Here is a 12,344-nt window from a genome sequence, read left to right as displayed (position 1 = left end):
GCACAGCACCTTAGCAGATAATGACATCTCAGATACAGAAGAACTGATATAGATACCCCACGTGTCCATGTACAATATTGAGGAATTCATTTAAATGACCAGCCAAGGAAACTTCTGGCTCCAGAAAATACTTGACATTTATCAGGACAACAATTTGTTTGAGAAGGTTGTGTTGGAATGTATGGCAGTTCATCCTGAAAGAAGCCAGAGGTGGAGGCCTACCTTTATGCAACCTTTCTCTTGGCTAGTGTTCTTTAAATGGAGCTGCAACAGAGCTGAATAAATTTTTGCTGACAGGACTATAAACCCTTACACACTAAAGGCAGTCGACTAAGGAGAGAAGAACCTTAGCGATCTTTAAGCCTCTTAACTCCAATAATAGCTCTGAGGTTTTCTAGGCATTGAAGTTCAGTTTTGAAGACGCTGAGGATGCTGACTGAGCAAACCATTTAGAGACAGAAAAATGCTATTTCAGTAAGTTGTTTCAGCTTACTTCAGTATAAATAAGCTCAGGTCAACATCATAGAATCAAAGAATCACAGAATATCCTGAGTTAGAAGGAACTCACAAGATCACTGAGTCCAACTCTTGGCCCTGCACAGGACATCCCCGAGAATCACATCATGTGCCTGAGAGCATTGTCCAAATGCTTCTTGAACTCTGCCAGGATTGGTGCTGTGACCCCTTCCCTGAGTAGCTGTTCCAGTGCCCAACCACCCTCTGAGTGAAGAGCCTTTTACTAGTATCTAATCTAAACTTGACAGAACTTCATGCTATTCCCCTGGGTCCTCTCACTGCTCACCAGAGCGGAGAGATCAGGCCCTGCCTACCACCCTCTGCTGCCCATCCCATTCACTGTGCTCCTGGTCACTTGCACTCCCTGTGGGCCCCTCATGAGAGTGTGGTGCTGTCCTGTGGTTCTCCTGGCACTAGAAATCTGACATGCTTGCCAGGATTCCCTACAGGGTATGCCCACACTGGAGCTGTTTGCCTCTGTGAGTGGCAATTAATGGCTACTATTAGGCTACTATTTTTTGCACAGAAGTTAATGTTCAAGATGCTACAGAACCCTTCATACAGTGTTATGGCCAAGACACCTTCAAGGCCACACAACACTACAGAAACTTTTCATTACAAGCAAATGGCTTAACTTATGAGCAGAACTTGAAAAGAGTCACCCTTCCTTTAGCACAAATATCTCTGTTTGGTTTCCAGTTGATTTCACAGATTTGCCTGCAAGGTACTTCCCATGACTATAGCTGGCAAGCCAGCTCTGCAAGCACAACATGCCTGTTGTCACCTCCTCACTAAAGAGCACAAAGAAGAGTCAACAACTGTCACAATTTATTATCGGGACAATAGAGAGTGAAGTCATTCTACACAGAAGAACAACATGTTTGTCCTAGGTTTGAGTAACAGAGGGAGCTCATAAAACTTAAAATCTAGAGACCCAAATAATAAAACTTCAAATAAAAATTACTCCCAAGATAAATACTGACACTGCAACTGAGCAAGTCAAGTGGAAATCAAAAGAGCAAGTCCACTCTTTCTGACATACGTATATAGAGAGGACAAAGGCAGACATGCTCCTCTATGTGTTGCTGGGTCACAACCTTTGTATGTATACACTTAACGACGTCCAAGTAAACTACTATGCTAACATATGTAAGGTAAAGAAAGTATCCACTTTGCAATGCCAGCTTGGTTTAATTGTGTGTACAGTGATAAACATATTGGCAACCTCCTAGAGCATCAGTACTTTCCATGAAGGAAGTGGAGAAAGCACATCCTTGAAATGAGAGTTCCTAGTCAGAGGAAGTGTCCTTCACTTTCAAGGTTGCATTCACAGCTAGCATATGCAGTTATTTTCTCCCATTCTTCTTCAAGGCAAGGAAAGGAAATATGCAGTGGAAGTTAGCATTCGATGTCAGTGACAGAGTCTCACATGTTGGAAACAAGAGAAGTCTGGCTCCGTGATTCTTAGTATCAAACAGGCCCTCAAAGAGGGCTGCTAAAACACAGACCAGAACTACCACTCCTATTGAGTGTGAAGAATTTGTCAAAAGTGCTGTGCATTAATTCTTTCAGATCTGACTTAAATATGCAACACAGAAGCTAACTACCATGGCATACATACCACAGACTGCATACAGACACATTTTACTGATAGGCAGCTTAGATAAACGCTTCAGTGCGAAGGCAGCTCTCATCCACCTGACTTTCCTCAACAGGATATGAAGTTCAACTCCTAGCAAGTTGAAGCTCAGAGCAGTGAGGAAGGTATTCCTGGTATTCCTTGATCAGCACAACCTTGCATCCACACATTTGGCTGACATCTTTTCTCTGACAGAAGCAATCAAATTCAGGCCCCACTGCTTTTGCCTATCATTCTACAGTACTGTTCTTCCCAGGCAACAGTGAGATGCTGCTTCAACATTAACACTCAACTCCTCCCTGCTCTTCCAAGTAGCTCCTTCTGAAAGCAAGAGATTTTAAGCTACCAAGCTGCTGAGTATGTGTGCAAAGTAACCAAGTCTGGAGAAAAAAATCAGACTTGGGCAATGTTCTTGAAAGGGTGAAGATCCCCACTGCACAGAGTGGCATCACTCAGTAAACAGCTTTTCCTTACAAGGCTGTGGAAGCTTCTTACATCATCCAGTTACAGCTAATCCTTGGAATCCACTCCAGCTTTTACAGCTGCTAGTCTGATATGCAATCACTTTCGCATAGGAAACTATGATACCTAACTTCTTACCCTAAATGACAAACAGACACATCAAAAGGCTTGTTTTCAGCCAAGCCTCGTGTCAGCTGGGAAGCTGGAACCGGACAGGAACATGTTGCCTAGAAAGGCTGCAGAGCATCCACTGTTAAAACATGGCTGGATGTATGAGAATGGGGGTTGCATCAGATAATCTCAAGAGGTCCCTTCCAATCTCAGTGATTCCATGATTCTGCAAAATGTTTATGCAATGTTAGAAGAACCGCCTCAGTTCTTCTGTATGTCAAATAAATTTCAATTACCAGGAGGTAAGGACTACCTTCAAACACCACAGGTCACCCAAAATACCAGCGAAGTCAAAGTAATTTGAAAGGTTTCTGATTTAGTAGCCTTTTCAGTCACAAATTCTGACAGATATGTCAGTTTCATTAAGAGGGCCCAGAAAATATCGGTCAAGATACTCAGACTGGCAATGATAACAATAAAGTTTGGTGTATTCTTCATGGCCAAATACAGAAGATATTTTAAGCCCATCAACTGAAACAAAAACTTTCAGATGCTACAATGACTCTGAAACCTTTATATTTCTGGTAGTCATTACTTCCATACCTACATATTTTTCTATTTTCTTTTGTTGGTAGACTAAAGGATCCCTACCATCAAGATATCTCCTGTTCAGCTTCAGCTAGTGCTCAGGGCTGGGGTGGTAAGCTCTGCAAAGTTCAGGAGTGTCTTTAGGTTGCCCCCTTCTGCCCACCTTCCTTACCCTCCCACTTCATCTCCCTGAACATCACAGTGAAGGCAACTATTCTCCACAGTTTCTTCTTGTGATTTTGAAACTCTAACTTCTGAAAACACACAATTACAAATGAAACTCTTTGATGCAATAAGACAGCTGAGTCAATTTAACAACTCTATACTGTTGAGGATTGCCCTTACTGTTCACATCCTTACACTAACACTGAGGATCAGCAGACACCCTTGTCAGCAGTTCTTTTTGGCTGTACTAACCTTTACCTCATAATGCAGTTAAGTCTTCCTACAAGGTCATAAAAGTGCAAGACCTAACACACAAGGAGTTGTAAGGGCTGCAAGAGCAAGGAAAGATGCTGTCAAATGGGGTCTGACTTCATTTGGTCGCTCATCATGTTGTCTAACCACTCATCACTAGGACTGAGCTTCAGGTACATCAGGATATACACTGTTCTAGCACTGTATTTGGACAGCAAAGTTATTCTGGATCTTGTGTCCTTAATCCACTCATTTCCATGTGTGCTATGATACCACCTTCTCAGTTGGGCTGAACCCAACTGTAGTTTGCCTTGTGCTGTAGTATGTACAACACATCTAGTTAAATTTCAGGCAGACTATGTCTTATGTTCACCAAACCCCGTTCTAAACGCCTGGTGTCTCTGTGTCTAGTATTGAGATACCCGCTAAAGCAAACAGCCAGATCAAACACTGATTTCTTTGACAAGCATGGCAAAAGAAAGCTATCCTAATCCTAGCACTCATCTAGAGGAAACAGTTTGCAAGGCTTGTGCAGAACTGTGCAAGCTTTCATTCATACATAGTACCTGACATGATAGCCTGCTCCATCATCTCCTCCATGTGCAAAGTACCTTAGAGCTGAATTCTTTATTCTCTCAAGTCCATTTCTCTGCTTAGAATGACAACTTTTCCTTCACACAGATTAACTGTGGTATAGAAATTCCTTCCCTACGAGTAAAGACCCGAGAGAACCAAAGTTGCTCAAGGAATACAACTGGCTACTATGGCAATTCTTCTCTTATCTGAGCAGACCTGTTTAATTCACTCTGAATGCTACAGTAAGAACTCAGCTACCAGATATGGTATTACCCATTTTATTAAGAGACAGTACACTGCCCAGGAACAGATTCAGAAAAAAAAAGAAGTCCTAATCCTATTTGTCAGTTTGTTTAGCAACTGATCCTGCCATCTTCCCAAGCCTTTAGCTACCAAAAATGAAACAAGCAAAATAAACTGCCTGTCAGCTAGGAAACATATGTAGGTCCCGTTCTTGCCTAAAAAAATCTTCTAGCTTCCTTAATGGCAAACTTCACCTTGTAATGGCTACTTAAAATAACCCAAGCAAACAAAAAACCCAGTCACAACTACCCCAAACCACTGAACAAAACCATGGTAATTTTCCTCTTAGTTTCTCTGATTTTTTCCCAATTACATATCTTCAACAAGACTGACAGGCTTTGGGACCTGTCCAGCACCAACCTAGACATCCAAGGGATGAAGTGAAGAACACTAAGCTTTCCTTTACTGTGTGAAGCCTCCTCCTCAGAATAAATAGCCAGGTAAATGTTCTCCAGTCTGAGGAGCATTTTCACACAGTATCAGCCAAAGCAGAGCTTAAGCGCCCTACAGAATATTCTCAGGTATCACACATTCCTTAGCCATATGCTTACTAAAAAGCAGTAAGACAGCTGACTGAGGAATGGTAGATTACTGGAAATGAAACTGTCCTCTTGCGACAACAGATGAATGGTTAATCTGTCAGGTAGCCAGAGCCAGTAGGATATTTCATGAAAAAAAAAATCTTTGATTTAGAACTGCTGAAAAGTAAGTATATTGCTTCCAGCACAGTTGGAATTTCCAAATGCAGAATGGTAGTGTTATTTTTTTACCAGCTCCTTCAGAAAACAGAGAGACAGACTAAGGCAGCCATTACTACAAGAAAATTCTAGAAGCCAGTCTAGAGGCACAGATCCCGTCTGCCTGTCAATTAAAAGGCGGCTGCCTACTATTTGTTTGTTCTTCTAACTGCAAGAATGAATTTGGGAAGACAAGTGGAGAAAAAGATGATAGAACACAGCTTCACCTAACGACACAGGACTGACATATTTTGTCATCATCTCAGACTGACATGAAAGCAGGAAAAAAGACCACTACCAGAAAGAAGCCAGCACCAAAACTGGCCGAAATTAAAAGCTGAGAGAGTTGGGATTGTTCAGGCTGGAGAAGAGAAGGCTCTGGGAAGATGTTATAGCACCTTATAAGGCTTATAAGAAAGATGAGGTGAAACCTTTTTTTAGCATAGCCTGTTGCAATAGGATAGAGAGCAACAGTTTTAAACAAAAAGAGGGTAGATCTAGACTATATGCAAGGAAGATTTTTTTTTTACTATAAGGGTGGTTTATACAAACAGGCACAGGTAGCTCAGAGAGGTGGTTGATGTCCCATGCCTGGAAGTGTTCAAGGCCAGGCTGGATGGGGCTCTGAGCAACGTGATCTACTTGAAGATGTCCCTGCTCATTGCAGCAGAGCTGGAACTAGATGGCCTTTAAAAGGTTCCTTTCAACCCAAACCAGTCTACGACTCCATGATAATTACATATGGACAGGCTGATTTAGTGCATTGGAGAGCTATACTGGGTCAGAACAAAGATACTCCTAGCCTGACATCTATTTGACAACAGCAGGGGCCTAGGAAAAAGCATAATAGGATGATTGAAGTGATACCTCCTCCTCCCATTCTGGATACTCCATAGTTCAGGCACTATCAGTTAGTGACAGTTTCTTTGGAATGAAGCAGTTCATGATGACTAAGGCTCAAATTCATCAGTGCATGTATTCAGTTGCTTTTGAAACCAAGATGATTATCATTCCCAATCTACCTTTTTCAGGTCTCTTACTACGTTACAGCCCCTAGCTGCATCTTTCCCCACTTCAATCATTTAACTTAATTATTGCTCATGTAGCACTCAATACTTATGTTTACCTGTCACCCTTCTGAACTGTCCCTTCACTTTGCTTTATCTCTCAGTGAGGTTTTGTTTGTGTATCTTCTGGATGAAGCACATTTAATTTTGACATGTGTTAACAAAATATGTTTCCCCACCAGTAGTGTTTGCTATTTTGTTCTCTATTCACAAGAACAGGGAATTCTTTTCAGGGAAGTTTGCTAACTCCCTGGGGCCCAAAGCAGAGATGTCACTGGACGACTGAGTTGCTTAGTACAGCCTTTGGACTCTTATCCACTCCTGCTCTTTCACGTGGGTACTAATGATGTTGCAATAAAAAGTTTAAGGTCAATCAAAAGAGATTTCAGAGCCCTGGGAAGAATGTTAAAAACTTTAGGAGCACAGTATTCTCCTCAACCCTCTCAGTAATGGAGAGAGACTCTGGAAGGAACAAGTGAGCCCAAGACATAAACACATGGCTCCAGGACTGGTGTATCCATCAAAACTTCGGGTTTTATAAATATGGAAAAACTTCTGAGGTAAAAGGTGTGATGAGGCCTGACAGGATCCATCTGTCCTGATGGGTGAAATGCATCTTTGGAGGGATAGGCATGGCAGGCAATGTGGAGGAGCTACACTGTTAAAAAAATGAGAGTTTTGACTGTACAGTCCTTACAGTTAGTGATGATGTGGTTAAGGGACTCTGAGTTAGGGGAAAGGAGAACAAAAAAGATGTTGTAGTGGGAATCTGCTACCGAATGCCCCGCTTGGGTGATACAACCAGTAAGTTTCTCTAAAGGTCACTAGGAGAAACCTCTGGATTGGAAGCCCTTGACCTTATGAGAGATTTCAGCTTCCCAAACATCAGCTGGGAATGCTATACTGCTGTGAGAAGCAAGCCTGGGAAATTCATGAAATTTGTAGGAGATAACTCAATGTCATATGTACTCAGGGGGTCAACTAGGAAAGATGCCCTCCTGGACTTCTTATTTGTGAGTAGAAAAGGACTGTGTAAGGGGAGTCTCAGACTTGATGTTGGGAAGCATTTCTTTATTAAGAGCGTGGTCAAACACTGGAAGAGGCTTCCTGGAGAGGTGATGATGTCCCAAGCCTGTCAGTATTCAAAAAGCATTTGGACAATGCCCTTGATAACATATTTTAACCTTTGATCATTCCTGAAGTGGTCAGGCTTCACTGATCACTAATAGATTCCTTCCAACTGAAGTATTAATTTAATATTTATTTTCAAGTACTTATCACTTGCATTTTTCTGCACTGAGCCAACATTTGCATGAAGCTATTATAAATACCAAGATCTCTTTTCTCAAGCTTAAGAGTCCACACAGAAAACCCCACATTTTTAAAACAGAATCAGAGTTCTTTCTGTACATTGCTGTAGTTAAGTCTAAGTTGAAATCTTACGGGATAGCAACCTGGTATTAGGAAGTTACACCCTTTCTCAGAGAGCCTGGTCTTTCTAACCCTGAACAACCCTGTATTATTAGCTCAACTTGCATTGGCACCCTTTACCAACTCACTTATTACAGTCCAGATAAGCATGTGTCCAGGTGTTGCCCCTGCAGAATCCCACCATGACTTCCTGCTTTCTGAAGGTCAACCATTTCAGCCTTTCTCCATTTCCAACCTTTTAACCAACTAAACATCTATGCAAGGACTTTCCCTAATGTCCTAGGACTGCCTAATTCTCTAAAGGCTTTTGGGAAAGAACTCTGGAAATTCAAGAAAATGTTTTGAGAAAAGATGCAAGTGTTTAGCCCTCTCTTGTACTGCCCTACCTGAATCATCATCTCCTGATCACTCACAGAGTTCAAGTAACTGAGAAGAGTTGAGCACATGCAAGGAAAAAATCTTTCAAATATACATACTGCTCAGGAAGGGGGTTTATACTTGAACTGCAAAGGGAACCATCAGACATGTTGCCAGTACCAAAAATAAATTTATTATTACTTTTTAGCTCACTTGTGACTTACAAAAAAATTAATTCTCTGTTTACAAGTCTGCACCCCTCTCAGACCTCTGCAGCAATGTTCTTTCTCCCTCAGAGGTTCAGCTGCCTGCAGCCCAAGCATTCAAGGCTGAGCACAAACACAGCAAAGCTATATGACTTTGGCTCAGCATTCTAAGAAAACTGTTAAGTTGTGAGAAAGACTTGTAGAAAAAGTATTGTAGAAAGATGAGAAATGAGATGGGGTAGAATGTCTAAAATAGGCATCACTAGCTGCTCAAAGATGCCTGACAAAGTAATTTGTCACACAGAAAGGTATAAGATTATGATACAAAAAGATGAAGGTGAAAGGGCCACTGCCAGTAATCACTTTTTTCAAAGCACTAGTCTTGCTGGAGGTGAAAGCAAACAATTCACCATGGATCTGACTGACAGAGCTGTTGAGGCAGATTCCTCTTCTCCTGACTGAGGCCTGTCTGGACAGCAAAGACTGCTAGGTTATTACATGTTGTTAAGGTGTTCAGGCACTGGAACAGGTTGCCCAGGGTGGTGGTGGAATCACCATCCACAGAAGTGTTTAAGAGGTGTCTGGGTCAGGTGCTGGCAGATACAGTTTAGGGTTTAGAGGTTACAGCGGAGTGGCAGGTTGGATTTGATCATCTTAGAGCTGTCTTTCAACCTTGATGATTCTATGATTGTATTAGGGTGAAAAAGGAAGACAAGTGTATTTAAGGACTATATATTTGAGGACTACAGAGAATGGTCATAAGCTGAGACAAAGGAGATTTAGAGTAGATATTAGAAAAAAAATCACTATTAGGGTGGTCAGGCATTGGAACAGACTGCCCAGGGAGGTGGCAGAGTCACCATCCCTGAAAATGTTCTGGATGCATCTGGATCTGGTGCTGGAATATATGGTTTAGAGGTTACAGCGGAGTGGCAGGTTGGATTTGATCATCTTAGAGCTGTCTTTCAACCTTGATGATTCTATGATTGTATTAGGGTGGTGAACACATTTGTTCTCAGCTCCATTGCTCACCAAGGCTTGGCTATAATCTCTGAGCACTAGCCACTGTGCAATTACTTTGCGCTTTTGCAATTAGCCATGCAAAATATATTGCTACAAGCAAGATGCTCAAGCAAGCTAAACTAAAGAAGGGAGATAACAGACCAATGGAGAACAAGGTCAGCTTCAATAACTTGTAGAAGGTCCTCTTGCCTGAAAGGTGAAGACTGAAAACAAGATCATCAACCTACAACTTAGTGACATTTTGAGTCTTCAGATCATTAGATAGGAAAAATTGCCTTAACTGATAGTTGCAACCTAACCATAGAAATGACAATTTCCTAGAAAAAAAATCCTTCCTTTCAAACAGAAGTTTAGGGGTGCAAGTTATTCAGAATTTACACTGTCCAAAGCAAAGTCCTCAGCTTGGAGAGGCTGCAAATATATTAGGGTTGTTGCCTGCTGGTTTGTAACTGCGCTGCTACTGATCAGCATGCATTCAAGAAGAGTATGTGCTGTCTCTTTAAGAAGATACTGAAACACCCGGCATTTTTTCCTGTTCTGAGCCTGGCAGACACTCCCAGTGTAAGAAACCAACAAGGCAGAAATAATTCAGAAATTAGTCATGCAAACATCTTTACTGATACTGCAGCATACAGTCTGTCCTCTGGCATTTCAAAGGTTCTACAGAGCTATACACCTGCAGACAACATATTTGAACCAGGAATAAAGAGTGATTATAATTAAGAGATGCATTGTAGCCTTCATGTGAGAAGCCCCAGTTCAAATTTCTCCATGCCTGAGCCATGACTCTGATTTCACAAGTCAGTAAACTAAGATGGGCTTTACAGGCTCATTAACAGTTCTCTACAACAAGACTGACTCTGCCAAGATAATGTGATAGTTCTCACTGCTGTTGTACTGTGCCCATTGCATTACAATGTTTGCGCAGATTTAATGACTGCATATTTTTGCTAAAATGACTTTATTTGCTTGCTAGAAAGAAGAGATAGACCCAAGAGATAACAAGCAAATGGCCAGCAAACACAGAGCAAAGATCCTGGAAGAACAGGACTGTCTGGAACACTAGCAACAAAAGAGACTAAAATTCGCTGCATGAATTAAGTAACTCAAGACCTAAGAGCTTGCTCTGTGGAGAACACAGGAATGAAATTTCTATCAAAACAAACTGCTGCTGACTGCACACATTGCTGGTGTCTGTAGTAAGGTATGACAAACATATCTTACATATGTGTGAGAATGCAAATGGTGTTATTCTTGAAGAGCAATTATTTAATCTCAGTTAAACATTTATATTTTTTTGCATTTAGAGTCATTACACAAGAAAATACTTTGCAGGATATACATGAAAAGTCACTTCAAGCAGACAAATCCTCTCATTACTTCAATACTCTTCTGGTGCCACAGTTTGACAGATATTGAAGAAGTTGAAAGTGTTCTTTGATATACATGGCCTGTTAAAGTAAACAAAGTCTTAATGCAAAGTTGTATGGCACCACAAATGAACCATGAACACAGAATAAGAGATGAAAGTACAGCAGCTGAAGACCTTCCACCCAGTGGTGATGTCAACTGACCTGGCAGACCTCTAAGTGGAGATAGCCTGATACCAGCTCTCCCCAACATTATCACACTTCAATTTCATATATTATTGTACCATAAACCTAACTTACACAGCAAAATTCCACAACCTTGGCTTAAGATGTGAGAAAGACCGGTGGAAGAGTATACAGAAAGCTTACTACATATAGACCTCAGACTGTTCACACAGGAGTTACTTGTAGCTAATAGGTTTAAGAGGTGACAAATCCACAACAAGGAAAAGCATAAAAAGCTGTAAGAAAAAAAAACCAACAAAACAACAGCAAAAGATACAGCATGGAGAGCACATCTTACATCTAGTACTTGGGTTGTCAGTGTTGCAGTCATTAAGGTGGCAACTCAGCAACCGCAAGCACTTGCTCCAGGAGACCACAGAGGCTGACCTTTCTTCTCCACAACAATACTAGTCCGGTCAACAGTGATTTTCTGAGTTTCAAAGGCATTGTTACGATTTCAGGGGAGGGGTGGTAGGGGTCTTCTTCCTTTTTTTGTTACTGGTGTAGGTTGTGAAAGGAAATGCAGGCATACAAAAAATAACGTTTGGCAAATGAACACTCAGGTATCTGTAGGGTACCAGCATCTTCCACAAAAATGACATTCAGTACTTACTGTGCACACATGAGGCCAGTTCTCAAGCTGTTGGAGCACTTCTGTGCTAAGGTCCTCCCAGTAAATTTCCCGATAGATCTGAGGCAACTTTGACAGCCAGACACCACTGCTGTGCTTGTTCAAAAGCTCCTTAATGCGACCTTGAAGTTCACTGATATCAGCAGCAGAAGAGCCAGAGGCAACAGCATGAGTCTCTGCAGTGGATGTAATATCTGTTAAAAGAAACATACAGCCTTAGCAACAGAAAGACAGACAGATGATTAGCTCCCTACTTAAAATTAAACATGGGAGCTGTCAGCGTAACACAAACCCTAAAATGTGGCTCTCCTGCCCAACATGGCTGGTTCAGTCACTTCTATTGGGAAGGGCCGTGGAAACCTCAGCCATTTAACAACTGACCTAAAGCTGAATTTTCAATCACTGTAGTTATTTTCACAAGACATTGCTAAACGTTACTTCTGAAGGGATTCTGGAAGAGGATACAGAATGCTCGGCTCCACTGTAGCTGAGAGGCTGCACTAAGGCAGGATGCCAAGAAAGGCACAAAGTATTTTCTTTATGAGTACAAACACAACAAAGATACAGCAAAACACCCAAGAATGTTGTTATATAGTCAGCCAGATGTACAATCAGACCACTGATTTGCCTTTCATTCCAAGATACGTCCTGAGGAAAACTCTCCACCCAGAACGCAGCCTTTCTA

General features: G+C 41.5%; 1 protein-coding gene across 1 annotated transcript in view; it reads right to left on the bottom strand.

Annotated features, from left to right (window-relative positions):
• Positions 1 to 12,344, bottom strand: part of TDRD7 (tudor domain containing 7) — a gene marked incomplete at its 5' end in the record, with an annotated part of 28,493 nt that overhangs the window by 15,429 nt on the left and 720 nt on the right. The window contains one exon of the mRNA XM_009072788.1: positions 11,642 to 11,853. Within this exon, the coding sequence (XP_009071036.1) occupies positions 11,642 to 11,853 (212 nt within the window). The remainder of the gene's footprint in view (positions 1 to 11,641; positions 11,854 to 12,344) is intronic.

This window comes from Acanthisitta chloris, unplaced genomic scaffold (assembly GCF_000695815.1).
Source record: "Acanthisitta chloris isolate BGI_N310 unplaced genomic scaffold, ASM69581v1 scaffold32134, whole genome shotgun sequence".
In the NCBI taxonomy this organism is placed as follows: Eukaryota; Metazoa; Chordata; class Aves; order Passeriformes; family Acanthisittidae; genus Acanthisitta; species Acanthisitta chloris.
This window is presented reverse-complemented; position numbering and strand designations above follow the sequence as displayed.